The 14,508-nt window shown below is 38.6% G+C and overlaps 1 protein-coding gene across 3 annotated transcripts in view; it reads left to right on the top strand.

Moving 5' to 3' along the window:
- Positions 1 to 14,508, top strand: part of col14a1a (collagen, type XIV, alpha 1a) — a 240,953-nt gene that overhangs the window by 153,112 nt on the left and 73,333 nt on the right. For all 3 annotated transcript variants that reach the window (XM_088326131.1, XM_088326128.1, XM_088326130.1), the window contains exons 26-27: positions 2,918 to 3,057; positions 7,780 to 7,903. In XM_088326131.1, the coding sequence (XP_088182257.1) occupies positions 2,918 to 3,057; positions 7,780 to 7,903 (264 nt within the window). The remainder of the gene's footprint in view (positions 1 to 2,917; positions 3,058 to 7,779; positions 7,904 to 14,508) is intronic.

The raw sequence follows: 14,508 nt of genomic DNA, 5'->3' as shown, positions 1-14,508 counted from the left end.
CAGAAGATGGAGCTTCTTTTTTTCCAAGTGATCACATAATAATAATGAGGACAAGACAACGATTGTTTGATATTAGTGGTAACACTTTACTTTCGTTCATGCCTTTCAACACGTTCTTGCAATAAAAAACTCAGGTATTGTATCAGCTTGATTGGGTTGTCATGTCTTTAAGTGGCAGCTTAATTCATTTGGCTTTGTGCTGTCCACTGCCAGCATTTTTATCATACCAAGCACACCGGTCTTTGCCCGTTTCCCTGACTGGTCGCACTGAAGTAATAATTACCTTTCGACAATCTTCCCCGTCTTAGCTTTCGGTTTAAGACTTTTGTTTTCTCATTACTCCGTCTCTTTTGGCCTGTTTCTGCATCCGTGATGAAAATGTTTTTTTTCACGGGATCGCTCAGGGTATGTTACACTTTGTGTCTACACGTTATACTCGGTGCTTATTCTGAGTGCTTAACGCACTGCAAGGAGGCTAAATGTAAATAAAACCCTCAAAGAACGCCACTGCACCCTAGTGTAGTGGAGGTGCAATGGCACTTTTTTCTGGGAAAGTCAAACCCTCCGCGCCTTCCTTGAAGGAGCCTCGAGCGCCTCAGGGGAGCCGGCCCCACTATTTGAGAACCATTGCTTAACTATAACGAGGCGAATTAGTAGAATATTTCAAGAAAAATGAATCAATATCTAACTTGCATTTTTCGGTTAATGCATTTTCATTAAAATATGTATATATTTTTTGGGTGGTGGTAGTCAAATCCCTGGTTTGAGACCAGGTGAAAACATATCTCGGCCTGGAGAGGGTTATGCACCACCAGGCTGTATTCCCCAAGACATAAAGTGCCCCTACAACCTTAGTGGTTAAGCGATCCAACCAACCAACCAACCAACTGAATCCCTTACTCAGGTGGAACATAACAAGATGAAAACTGACCCCCTGCCTATTCACTTTCCTTTCGACAGTTAAGAAAAATATCCCTGTAAGGAGGCAAGCAATTTGAAAGGTGAAGAGGAATGCGAGACAATTTCACAGTATACAAGCAATCTGCACAAAACTGTCCCATGTCTCCGTGTACCCGTCTGATAAGCTCAGCTAACAGGCTGACCCGTAAAACAACCCCACCAAGGAGATCCGCCGTGCTTGCTGATCCCTCTCTTGTAATTTGAGTCTACATTTCTGACCTTTGTCGCACTCAGGCCTTAAGTCGGGACAGAAACACCAAAGACAAGTAGCCAATGTGTTTGTTTTTATCAATGAGAGGGTCAGGACGGAAACAAATAAATATAAAAAAAGGGAAAAAGAAATGAGTTGCAAACACAGCAAAAAAAATGTTTTTTCTGGCACTAGCAGATCGAGCATGTAAAATCTGCCCTTTGTAAAAAAAAAATGTGCAAGTGACCTTTAGTTTGCCATTTCTGACAAGCAAGTTATACTCCTGACATCCTGTAAAAATATCAAAGAGCATTTGTTTCCTTAGAAACACAGAATTTCTTTTAACAAAGTTTGATTTTTTCCAATTACTTTGACCTTTATTTTTATGTTTTTAAATAGATCTCATTTTGGTTGATTTTCTTGCAAATAATAAGGTACATTAAGAAGATATCCTGAGCTAAATAATGGAACAACCCCTTCTTGATTGATGAACAACTACTCAATAATTGTTTTGACCAACAGCAATTTTTTTAGAAATATCCATTATCTACGCTGCTTATCCCCAGGAGGCTCGCGGGGGTGCTGGAGCCCATCCCACGTATCTACGAGCAGTGGGCAGGGGACAGCCTGAACTGGTTGCCAGCCAGTAGCAGGGCACACAGAGACAGACAACTCATTTGCTCATTCACACCTAGGGACAATTTGGACCGGCCAATTAACCTGACATGCATGTTTTTGGAATGTGGGAGGAAACCCACGCAAGCACAGGGAGAACATGCAAACTCCACACAGACTTCAGAATTGTGCCGCACACGCGCTAAACTGCACTGCCGTGCTGCTTTCTAGACAAAAATCAGCGAATATTTTCTTTTTATTTGATTTGATCTTTTCAAAGTAAATTTTCATAAAAGTCTTGTTCTCCAATTTTTGTGTAGAATCAAAATCGAACATTATATGTACGTACACCTCATTGGTCAATCTATCAAAAAATATATTCAGAAAAAAATCTATTACTCAGCAGGTAGCTATTTTTAATCATTAGCTGGATTAAATGTTGAAATATCTAATGGTAATAGCTCAACCAATGTACATTTTTTTAGGTTTCAGAAAAAGTGACTCCTACATTTGGGTGGAAGTGGCGGAGTAGATGTTTTGTTTTTGTTTTGTGTTTTACAATCCAGGAATTAATAATATAAAAAAGTATTGTATATCAGATTCATTTATTATTTAATAGGAAAATTGATAATTGTATCCCCTTTTTTAATATTGGACACCTGTAGAATTGATTGCATAAGATACTAGTTTGTTATTTTATTTTATTCTTCACTGTCGCTCAGTATTTTGACTATTATGCACTGTTTACATCATTGTCACTGTCGGACAACAAAGTTGCTTTTCCTTAATTTACACACCCTTTAAGGCACATCTGCTTTTTGTATCCTAAGAAATTTATAAAAACAAAAGGGCACAGGCGAAGACTTCTAGATCTGATTTGGCAATTGAGGTTTTTTTTGTACAGTTCTCTTCTGTTATTCTTGCAAGTTTAACTTTGATTGATGTTTCTCCTTATTTTGAGTGTCTACTAAATTTATCAATAATCCACTGATCGATTGAAAAATACAATTAGTTGTGATGCATTCCAGGAGACAAATCAAAATTTCCTAAATTTAAAACAAACAGTTCCTTTTGTAAATGTTGTGTATTCTTCAATTTTTTTTATGTGACTCGTCCCTCAACATGTTTGTGTGCGTTTGTGTTTTTGTGAAGTATGCAAAGAAGCTAAGGCGGACCTGGCATTCCTGGTTGACGGCTCCTGGTCCATTGGCGATGACAACTTTATGAAAATCACAAATTTCTTGCATAGTGCTGTTGGATCACTCGATCAAATTGGGCCAGATGGCACCCAGGTGAGATATGTGACCAATTTCTACTTGTGTGATGACCACAATTTTTGTGAAAATGAAGCATTCCACTTCTATATCCAACAAAACCACAGAATTTTAGGACAAAGGATAGTCGAGTCTGGGAGGTTGGCAAAAATAATTGTAAAAAAATCAAAACATTTGAAGCTGCTCAATTTATTTGTGTATGTTTTACTTGTAACGTTATAAAATGTTGATGATATAAAATTGCAAATAACACATGTCCAAGTCAAGACCTGTGGGCCATGTCTGGCCCGCAATATGGTTTTTGTATGAGATCATCTTAATTCAATATTGTATTGTTCACTAATAATTGTTGTGTATTTTATTTTAGTCTTACGTTACTTCATTGACGTAAATTTAGCCCACTTTTGCTAAAATAGAAACTAAATGCTATTGATGGTGCCTGAATAATACTGACTTTATCGAGTGTTATCGGGATTTTTTTTTAATAAATTAAATGCACCTTGTTTGGCTTTTGAAATTTGTATAGTATTGACAGAGCCATGAAGAAATATTGCTTTATTTATCCAGTGGTATTGGAGTATGTGTCACAGACCAGAAACGGACACAGGACCCAATAGCGCTCGTTTTCTCAGTTTTTATTGATATAGAGGGAGAGTAAGGCTTGCTTCCACGATCCGATGGCTGACGGATAAAAAGGGGCGAGCGGTGCGGAAGTGGCACTTTCTTGTCTGGCGAGGATCGGAGGCAGGTGGGAATAGCAAGTCGTTGGCCGGGACTGGAGATCAAAGGCGGTGTCGAGTACGTAAGCGAGGTCGGTAGCAGGAGGCAGGCAGGTAACGTAGCGAAACAGGTCAGGTTACAGGCAGGCAGAATGGGGCGTAGTCAGGTCGGGAAACAGGTTGGCAACAAAGATCAGGCAGAAAAAAAGCAGAGCAGGAACAGAGTCGGACGAAAAGGCTTACTGAGCTGAAGGCAACAGTTCGCATAACGATCTGACGGCTTCCAAGATGGGGTTTAAAAAGAGAGTGTCCACCAATCAGCTGTCCGGGCTGTTGGCGTCCAAAAGCCGCTGCAGCTGCGCTCAATCGGCAATCATGACAATATGTTGGTTTAAGATCATTTAATGGTGTAATTGTAATCATGTGCAGTCCTTTGAGACATTTTTGTGATTAAGGGCTATATAAATAAATGTGACCTGACTTGAGTATAATTGTTGGGTTTTCAGTAGCTTCACTTAGGATTACTCAAATATACGTGTTATGTCATTGTTATTATTATTATTATCATTTGTCCCGCTGTCCATTTGACTTTGACACACTGCTCTAAATGTTTCTGTAAAAAGTTAAGTACATCTTTCAGTCACAAACAAGCTCAGCCTCTTTTCTCATATGGTGTAGTTTTTCAAGTTACTGTTGCAAAATTGGCATCAGTTCACTGAATTGGAGGAACGAGGGAAGTTAACAATGTAAGAAACATCGCACTCCAGGAGAAGTCTGCTCGTGCTGTTTGCGATAAACTTTTAAGCATCTCTGCTTATTTGTTGCTACTTTGTTTTGTCCCCGAAAAGTGTTCTTTCTGGCAAGTTCATTCCGAATGCATTACTCTTTAGAACAAATATCAAGTGCTTGCAACAGCATTGCCCCAAGGCTGTGGAACGACTGGAAAACACAATTATCTTGATCCTTAGCATAAAATGTACCAGGAGCAATACTTAGAACCACGTTGGCAGAGCGAACGCTACAATCCCCTTCGCCTTGCAGCGTTTTTCTTATATCAGCTTCATCAATAATGCCAGGTTGGAGCAGGCCGCCCACCTTTCACAATATGTCACCAATGCTCAGTTGCTTCATTTGTCACTCTGCAGAGGCGCTTGGGAAACTTTTTTCATTCATTTTCACCGTACAGTATGTGCCGTTAAGCACTTTGCTGCCCTCGCCGCGCTTCGTAGCCTTGCGACAGCGAGCTACTGACAGAAAAACATTGGCTGGAGGTTAACACCCATTTAAAGGGAAAACAACAAACACCATTACGGGTCATGAAGCACCCCCAAAAATATTCTTTTTTTCAAATATTTTTCTTCCATACGGCACTCAGTTTGTGTTTTTGCAGCAGAGCGAGCATCAAATGACCTGGTATTTCCGGGCGGACCCCCATCCGACTACTAACCAGCCCCGATGCTTTTTAACTTTCAGAAATCGCACTTTCTCAGGGTGGCATGGCCGTAAACAGGCCAGTTATTCATGTACAACATTTGGCCTTGCCGGTTAAGACTGCAGAATGTTTTTAGTAATGGGATAGAACCCAGGTCACAGTCATTACTGATGGTGGTGACGTTTCAACATTGCGGTTTAATATATTCATAAATATATGTAAAGAGCCTGTGTAGTATTTTTCTGAAAGACTTCCATCCATCCTTATCCGGGGGTCGGGTCGTGGGGGCAGCAGCCTTCTTTCGCTACATTATTAATGTAAAGGTAAAGAAATGGAAAGATTGTTTAACCTATCACAATGCACTATGCATATCAGTTTTTTCTGGTACCATGAGTAAGAATAGTATGATCATGACATAACCTTTAATGCTTTTTCATATGTCATCTGTTGAACAGATGGTCTAATAGTGTGTCATAGTCACAACTCAGTTTGAATCCGTTGATACAATTTATAGAAATTCAAGTCAGTAAGGATTATCAATTTATCAATTATTGCACACATATGGTAGAACACCTTAAAACTAATGTTGTAACGCCAACCTATAAATACTGTGTGCACCTCCAATCTTAGCTACCATTTTTGGGGTGTATAAGGCGCACCAGGTTATAACACTTTCAATTTTCTGGCCCATTTGGGTTTTTTTATGTGTGCCTTATAGTCCGGAAAATACGGTAATCATTGCCACTTTCTTGGGAAAGCTAAAACCTTTCCCTAATTATGTTTCCCTTAATAGCTGTCATTACAATAATAGGTTTTGTGTCGTTTTTAACATGTGGAAGAAAAATCAACAGTCAACGTGTGTTTGTAGCACCTCCTAAAGGTAAAAAAAACACATCATTTCCTACATAAAAACAAATCGATTTAAATAATAAGCAAAAATGCAGGAACTATCATATAAAAGTGCATTGTTTTAAATACTTGTAGGTTGAGAAATTGCATTCATTTAACATAACTTGAGCCTCACTTTGAGGAAGATGACAATGCGGCCATTTTGCTGGTACGAGGACCCAAAAACCCTGCTTTAGACTGTGTAAAAAATGAAAATAAAAATGGTGCGGTTTGGTCACTTTGAGTCTTCACAGTTTGTATTCTTTCTTGTGCTTTTTAGCATGTATTTTCTGTTTCATTACACAATACAGCAACATATAGGGGTCAACTAATAGACACTGTACATTTAATCTGTTATTCGAATATTCTTGGGGGGGAAAAAAAATCAAAATTATATTGAAGGGAGAAACATATTTACATCAAGGGCATAGTTTTGGAATCGACTTAGGAGACATATCCCTACCAATATTGAGCAATCAGTGTTTTATATGTGATCACTTATAAAATGTGCCAATGCCAGAACTGGACCTATGCCCTTGATTTAGATTTTTATATATTTGCAACAATATGATTTGTGCACCCAAAACATAATAATCTGACATACAAACTTAATAATTAAACAGTGCAATTCACCTTTCAAGCATGTTACTTCTTGCCTCATTCAGCCTAAAGTCAGACCACAACAATCGAAACACAAAAGTAAGGTAAAAGAAAGGTAAATAAATCTCATCTCATCTCATTAGCCGTACTGCTTATCCTCATTAGGGTCGCGGGGGGGGGCTGGAGCCCATCCCAGCCATCTCCGGGCAGTGGGCAGGGGACACCCTGAACTGGTTGCCAGCCAATTGCAGGGCACACAGGGACAGACAACTCATTCGCTCATTCACACCTAGGGACAATTTGGACCGGCCAATTCACCTGAAATGCATGTTTTTGGAACGTGGGAGGAAACCAGAGTGCCCGGAGGAAACCCACGCAAGCACGGGGAGAACGTACAAACTCCGCACAGGAAGTCTGGAGCACAAGCGCTAACCACTGCGCTGCCGTGCTGCCGGTAAATAAATCATTTGGGTTTATTTAAACCAGTTTTTCTGTGTTTACTAGTTTGCACAAACAACCTCCAATTTGGCTTTTTTTGTCTTTTAAAATATGTTTTATCTTGACTTCAACCAAATGTCTAAAAAAAATGTTTGTTTATCATAACCTATTTATATATTGTTCTGCATTGCACATAACAACACTCACACTCCAAAGGAAAATAAAAGAAAATGTCATATTGTATATAAAAAAACTGGGTTGTTTTCTTTAATAACCTGTCAAAAATTAGTAACTGTTTATAACTACTTGTACTTTTCAAATCCCTTTAAAACAATGTAGTTTTAACACCCCCAAACATTAGGTCATATTGTACAAAAAACTAAAACCTTTTGTTTCAAAAAAACAAGGAATAATTCTCTCTTGTACTCCTAAACAACACATCAAACAGATCCAATTATAGGATGTCTTGTCATGTCAATTCATATTATTTGTATAGCCCTTAATCAAAAGGATTCCAAAAGGGCTGCACAGACCAAAGAATATTGCAAACTACAGACCACTATTACACTCATTTGATTTTGGACTGTTTTAAATGGATGGCCATAATAGGATGAAAAAGGCCTTTTTTAAATATCTATTTTAAATATCAAATTTTTTTTTCAGGTGGCCATTTGTCAGTACAGTGATGACCCTCGAACAGAGGTTCAGTTGAGTTCCCATGGCAACAAAGAAGCCCTGCTGGAAGCCATTCAGATGATCCGATACAAGGGTGGCAACACAAAGACGGGTCAGTGCATGTCTGTGTCAATTCACAGGGGGGGAGTTCGTGCCAGACAAAATACATTTTGTGTTAAAACAACAGTCTGCATTGCGGACACAACAAGGTCCACTGGCAGCCGTTCTGGAGCTTTGATATGTACAGACGGAGGCTCGGCGGCAGATGGACTTGCCCCTTGTGTATGGTTAGGTGGCATAGTTATTTCCAAGGACAAGGACCAACGGTCCATCTCAACTTTTTAGTTGGTACAAAGAAAAAATCACAATCAAGAACCTTCTCAAAAGGACTTCTGCTGTTGCACTATAATCAAAACCCAGAAGCGCTTTAATGGGCTTATTTAAAACCTTGAACTCGCAGTAGGTCAAGAACATAATTTTGTCTTGCGATTACTTTTCACACGTTTGTCCAAGACTTTCATTCCAATTGGCCTCATTTTACTTTTTGGTGTAAAGTTAAAACCCTCACATAGCATACCCAGGAGGCACACGTAACGTGGTTTTGGAATCTGTTGTATTATTCATGTGAGAGTGTCCAGCTGTGCGAACGAGCACAAGGTGAATGTTGGTAGTGTTCGTGTGTTAATGAAGTTTCACGGAGAGGACGCCGGTTGGTGAGATTATTTTGTAGTCCGGGTTTGTACCAGTGGTTGTTCATAGAAACGGCGATGGCCTTGTGCTTTTCTGTTTGCTTCGGAGTAGGGGTTGGGAACCTAAAGCAAGACATAAATGCGTGTTTTCATGAGTACTTGGAGATAAAATTTGACCAAAGCACATTTGTTTGTAGCGTTCCAAAGTCATATGGATAAATCGCAATTTTGGTACATGTGAGGCCCAAGCAACACTGAGGTAACACTATCTTCAGTCCAGTACGTATATATAGGGCACGTTCTTTACTACTGTTTACAGTCGGGTTGCCTCGCCAATATACCCTGTTTTGGCAGTAGGTCGCTAAGAAAACTTAATAAATAATGATAATAATAATAATAATACATTGTATTTCGAAGCGCCTTTCAGTACACCCAAGGTCGCTGTACGTATAAGTAGGACACAACAATAAACGAAGATGGAAGCTCATTAAACTATGTATGTTTACTGTTGAGATAGTTTATAACAACTCCCAAAAAGCACTCACAAAACACCAGAAAAACACCTGCAAACCACTCAGACCAATTTGATTAGGGGGGCGGTAAGGTAAGCAGATATCTGCACACAGCGCAAGGCACTTCCTTCTCTCCTTTCGCTCAGTGTAGTCTGTGCCAAAGGAAAATACTTTGATATCCTTATTGTATTTTGTGACAATATTACAAAACAACTTTGCTTGCACCCTGTTTTGAAACCATTATCTATGACAATAATGACGTTCAAAATGAGCCTCTTTATCAACTGTGGGAGGCTGATGAACTTTAAGTGGTATATTTATATTGATATGGGACACAGGCTCAGGCATTGTTATTATTTCATAGATTTGATCAAACTATCAAAAGACACAATGAAGTAAAATGTGCTGAATAATTAGCTTTTGTAGATAAAGTAGGTTTTGCACATTTGTTGAGTTTTCTCTTTAATTATATGTTGTGTCTCTCTCAAAATTGTGTTTGAAATAGTTTTGCTTTTATGGCCCTTTGGGTCAAAAAGGTTCCCAACCCCTGGCTTTACGACGTGTCCCCTCATTAATTCACTACTCCTATGTTTCTTATTTCCGCCATGCCACCTCCATCAATCTTTGACCCGACCTTCCCTTATCTTTTTCAACACCCTGCTGGTTACTTCTCCTTGCATCATTTTCATTTTTATTCCCATCACCTTTTGTATTTGCTGTGATTGTTATTTTTTTAACCACTATAGCAACTACTACCATTTTGTGATTCAGATTTTCAAGAATATTTTGTGAGATAGCAAATAATTTTGTGTTTTTTACACGTTTTCCCTTCTATTAAATGTCCAATAGAAATAAAATATAGATTGTGGCATGCTAATTGCTTTAAAAGAGTATTGTTAATATTTGAAGTGACAGTTGTTTTTATTTTTCATTTCTATTTTCATATTTCAGTGTTTCCTCAACTGGGGGTATCACACTAGTAGGGTGTGGTTCAATGGCTGAAATCCAGAGGCCTTCAGCTGCCACCCTATCAGTGTGGATACGCTTCCCTCAGGTCCCTTTCCTCACATGGCTAGTCTGTGCCTTGCCATAATCACATCATATTTTTTCTGTCACTACTTATTTTGATTTTCTTGTATTTTAACCATTATGTGTGCAGGTGTATGAGTTGTTTTGGGTTGTCCGGTGGGAGGGGGGGCGGATATATTAGTGGGTATTTTACTGCCGTGTTGTATGCTTTATACAACACTTTGAGTGGCATTTTTTTGCCTGGAAATTGCTTTATAAATAAATGTCATTTTAGTTGAATTTGATTTGACACTCCAATAGTAGTACAGTGAAAAATAATGAACTTTCTGGGTGCATTTGGGAAAAAACGTCTATTTTTTATTTTTAAGTTTTTTTGACCCAAATTGGATTGTTTTCTTAGAACATGATTGGCACTCCTAAAATAAGGTAGTCATTTCAAAAATTGGGTCATGACTCACATTATTCTTACTTACTCATTGCTATGGATAGCTAGAGGCGCCAAAAATCCAAGTTGACTCGGGTGATAATAAATACATTAAGAACAATTAGCGGCAAAAAGTCAATTGAAAAAATAACAAATTTTAATTTTTAACTATTTTATCTAGTTGGTCTTGTAGAAAACAAAAAACTAACCCATAAAATGAAGCCAAATGACAAATATTTATCATTTTGTGCAAAACAACAAAAACATTCATTTGTACAGAACGACAACCAAATGTTTATTGTATACAAATCCCCTAAAATAAAAACTTTTGTACCCCCCCAAAAAAAGCAAATTGGTTCCTTGATACTTAAGGACCCCCAAAATGTTATGTGTTTTGTATTACTCAACACATCCACATTGATTTGTTTTGAAACATCCAGCATAAACATGAAATTGGGTCAAAATTGACCCAAGTTGACAGGTCCATTTTTAACCCATATTGATTTTGACTGTACTATTTTTAGAGTGTACTAAGAGGGTTACGTTTTTATAATTCACAACAAGTATCATATGCCAACAAATAAAGACCACAATATGGCTTATGATTCAAGCATTTTCTTACAGAATTTTGTGAATATACCTGAGCAAAAGTAATGCAAATTAGATACAATATAATTAAGGGATGGGCATGTATTCATGCCAGTTATCGGAATGCTGAGCTGTTTCTAGGGTGCATCTAAATGTATCTGTTTTTGCAACAATTGTCATTGGTATTAGTGGCTGACCAGAAAAAAAAACATTTATAGGGGACAACTGCCTATCAAGAATTTTGTAAGAAAAACACAAAAAGCTTTCTGGCGACATTTGCAAATATCCTGTTGTATGGGAATATTTATTGGACAAATAAAATGAGAAATAATTTAAAAATCACTGTTTTTGGAAAAATTACCGTTTCGGATGGAGAAGTTTGTTTTGGGGGAAGTTTTACTCTATCTATAAAAAATAGTTTTTGTATTAGTGAGTACCAAATAATAAGGTGCCCGAAACCCATCTAAAAAATTATGTTAAAAAGCGTCCCTGTTTCTTTATTTTAATCCTGCAAAAATCTTTGAGTGCCAACTCTGTCTATTCTTGTTTGGCAACTGGCAAACAAACAACCACTGATAAGCTCCTTGGCAGAGGTAAAAATATCCCTCCGCACGAGAAAACAAAGGTTTGGGAGGCGACAAGGTTTTGCAGGCTAAAACAGGCAGCGATGATTTCAACTATTTTTATCTCGCATCCCATTTAATGGTGAGACAACAGCTTTCATGAAAGGAGCCAATCTGTGCTGACGGAGTTGAGTAAACATAGCAGTATTGGATCGCTGGTTAATTGTGAAATGGGAATTCCTGAAAACCACTTTCAATCTTATTTTCTTGAATATGTTTCTGTCCTGATTCTTGGGCTGAAAAAAAAAAGTAATTAGGAGTTCCAGTAATTAGTTACTTAATTTTAAAAGTATCCGGAAGTACACACCCAAAAGTACCCAGCCTTACTCTGAAAGTAACTATCTAATTATAAATTACCATATATACTCACAATGAAACCAACCCCCCCCAAATTGTTTTAAAGTAGTAAATGGAAGACAACATGTACACCAACCCGTTAAAGTGGTGAACCTTTCATATTTCTTGGCTTGTGCAATCTTGCGTGCGTATTTCTTTCAACTTTTGGGTAATGTACAATGTGTCAAGAACCAGAACAGGATGAGGACCCAAACGCGTGACATTTCTCACACAAGCCTATTATTTTTCGAGAAATGGGGAGACATGCACGTTAGGCAGCAGTCTGGCGTGAAATGATTGGAAGCCAGAGGCCGACGAGATCGATTGCCCGAGTAGATATCGGACAGATGGGGTCGATACCCAACGGGACAGACAGGATTGATCATGAAACAGGATATCGAAAATAAACAGGACAAAAATAGACGGGAACGAAACTGGAAACCGATGTTAAACAGGACAAAAATAAACGGGGACAATACCAGACAGTAAATACCAACGGGAAACAGGACAGAGTCAAAACCCACGTCTTGGGGGGCAGAGGTTCGTTGAGGGAGTGACAAAGGAAGAGTGAGTGCACTGAGCTTAAATAGATGGAAAGCCAACCTGTCAATGAGCCGCAGTTGGCGCCACACGGGCAGGGCCAATTGGGGGCCACGGCAACCGTGACACAATGCTCTTTTTTTCTCTCCCTAAATGATGTGTGACGAAAATATTTTTACAGATGAAAACACCAAAATTCAGCACGCTTTTACTGTAAATTTTGTGTTCACGTTTGCCCCACTGATTTTGTTGTTCCTCACGCACTGCCTACCATTTGCTACTGATGACACACAACCAAATTCTTGCATATAAACTGATTTAAGAATTTTTGATTCACATTCAGCTTAGATGTTTGTATATAGAGTAAGGAGGATATCAGAATATCAGTAAGGAGGAATTACAAGCCCTCTTACTCTGTACTTGAGACTGCGCCACTGTAACTGTATTTTGTTGTATTTTGTATGTATTTATAACCAAGTCCAACCGTCCCATTCGATGTAGTTGTGTTGCTGGTGGATTGAAGATGGAAGATTGCTTCTTGAACAGGGGAGGAACCGTCCAAATCATTACAAATCATGGTATGCTTTTAAAAAAATAGCGGAGTAACGCTGTTTTATTAAAAACACGTTACGGTCCTTGTTACTGAGAAAATAAATGTCGTTCTGAAAGACAATCCTCCGTTATTTGTTACTCCTAACACGCTCTAGGTATATAGCGTGGTTCCATCCCTCGGTACCTAGACCTCCAGTCCCTTCCGACATGCTCCGTTTTTCACTTCAAGCTTGGCTAGCTTCTGTGATTCTACTATCGCCTCGTGTGATCCCAGGACGGACTGAAAACATGTATCACTGGCACGTATCTGTTAACACAACTCTTTATAGGCCAACCGTACTGTCATTTGTCATTTGTGACAGATTTCTGGAAAAAAAGAAGAGGGGCTGTAGATGTGATCTAATATGTCGGTGTAGCCTCTGCAGTCATAATAATCCTCGGAAGCTGAATCAAGTCAGCACCCCACTTCTTGGTTGCCGGAGATGTTTCTTATTTTATTCTATTACTTAAGTCCCTGATGAGTTACCTAAAGGTGGTCACATGAGGGTTGTTGTTGTTGCTAGATGTGACTGATATATAAATGGAGTACATAATGGCTGGCTGGTGGCATGTACAGTAACTCTTAAGGGAGAGATGTAGAAGATTGAGGCCTTGATGTCTTTTTTCCCACCTCTTTAACATTTAGAGTATGACATCCTGTTATACGTCATTTATTTTGTGTTAGTGTTGCTTTGTACTTCCCGTGAGCAAAGCAAGGGTAGTGATAATGATGTCGTCAAGGGACATAAGTACAGTGTGCCGCAACACAGTGGTTGAAAAACACTGATCTACTCTCATTTTGCCTGTTAAACCCATTATTATTTGCACAATACACTTTTATGTGCACCGATAGGATTTAAGGATCAACCTAAATCTGTTATCATGTCAGAATATAAAGTCACACTAAAATACACTTTAAATTTCAATGACAATTCAAATGAAGGACAAGAACTAAACTTGTATGTCCTCCAATTCAGGGAATTCCATATTTGTAGGTATTGCTAGTTTCTCAAAGTTCAGCAGTCCACTGTCAAGAGAAAAGGGAATATTACAATTCTTATGTGACCTTAATGTGAAGCTTTATGATGAATCAAATTTTTGTTGGATTCCTGGTCAGGGGTACGTCGCCACTCGGATCGCCTTGATTTCCAATCGTCTGAGCCTTAGGCGAATATTTTCAATTCCTAGAGTCTAAGGAATTGGAGATTTTTCGCGCAGGGGAAAAAAATGGCCAAAATGTGTCTAGTTTGGGTTTTTCGTCCTTTGTAAATCATACCGCCACTCGGTGGAGTCAAAACAAAGAAAAAGAGGAATTCGGTTTTCCAATTCCGAGCCATGTTTTGCTCAAGGATTGATATAAAGATCGTAGGTCCTGTCTCTGATCT

Source organism: Urocampus carinirostris, chromosome 2 (genome assembly GCF_059441175.1).
Source record: "Urocampus carinirostris isolate Australia breed hairy pipefish chromosome 2, RoL_Ucar_1.0, whole genome shotgun sequence".
NCBI lineage: Eukaryota > Metazoa > Chordata > Actinopteri > Syngnathiformes > Syngnathidae > Urocampus > Urocampus carinirostris.
The sequence above is the reverse complement of the archived record's forward strand: the minus strand, read 5'-3'. Positions and strand labels throughout refer to the sequence as shown.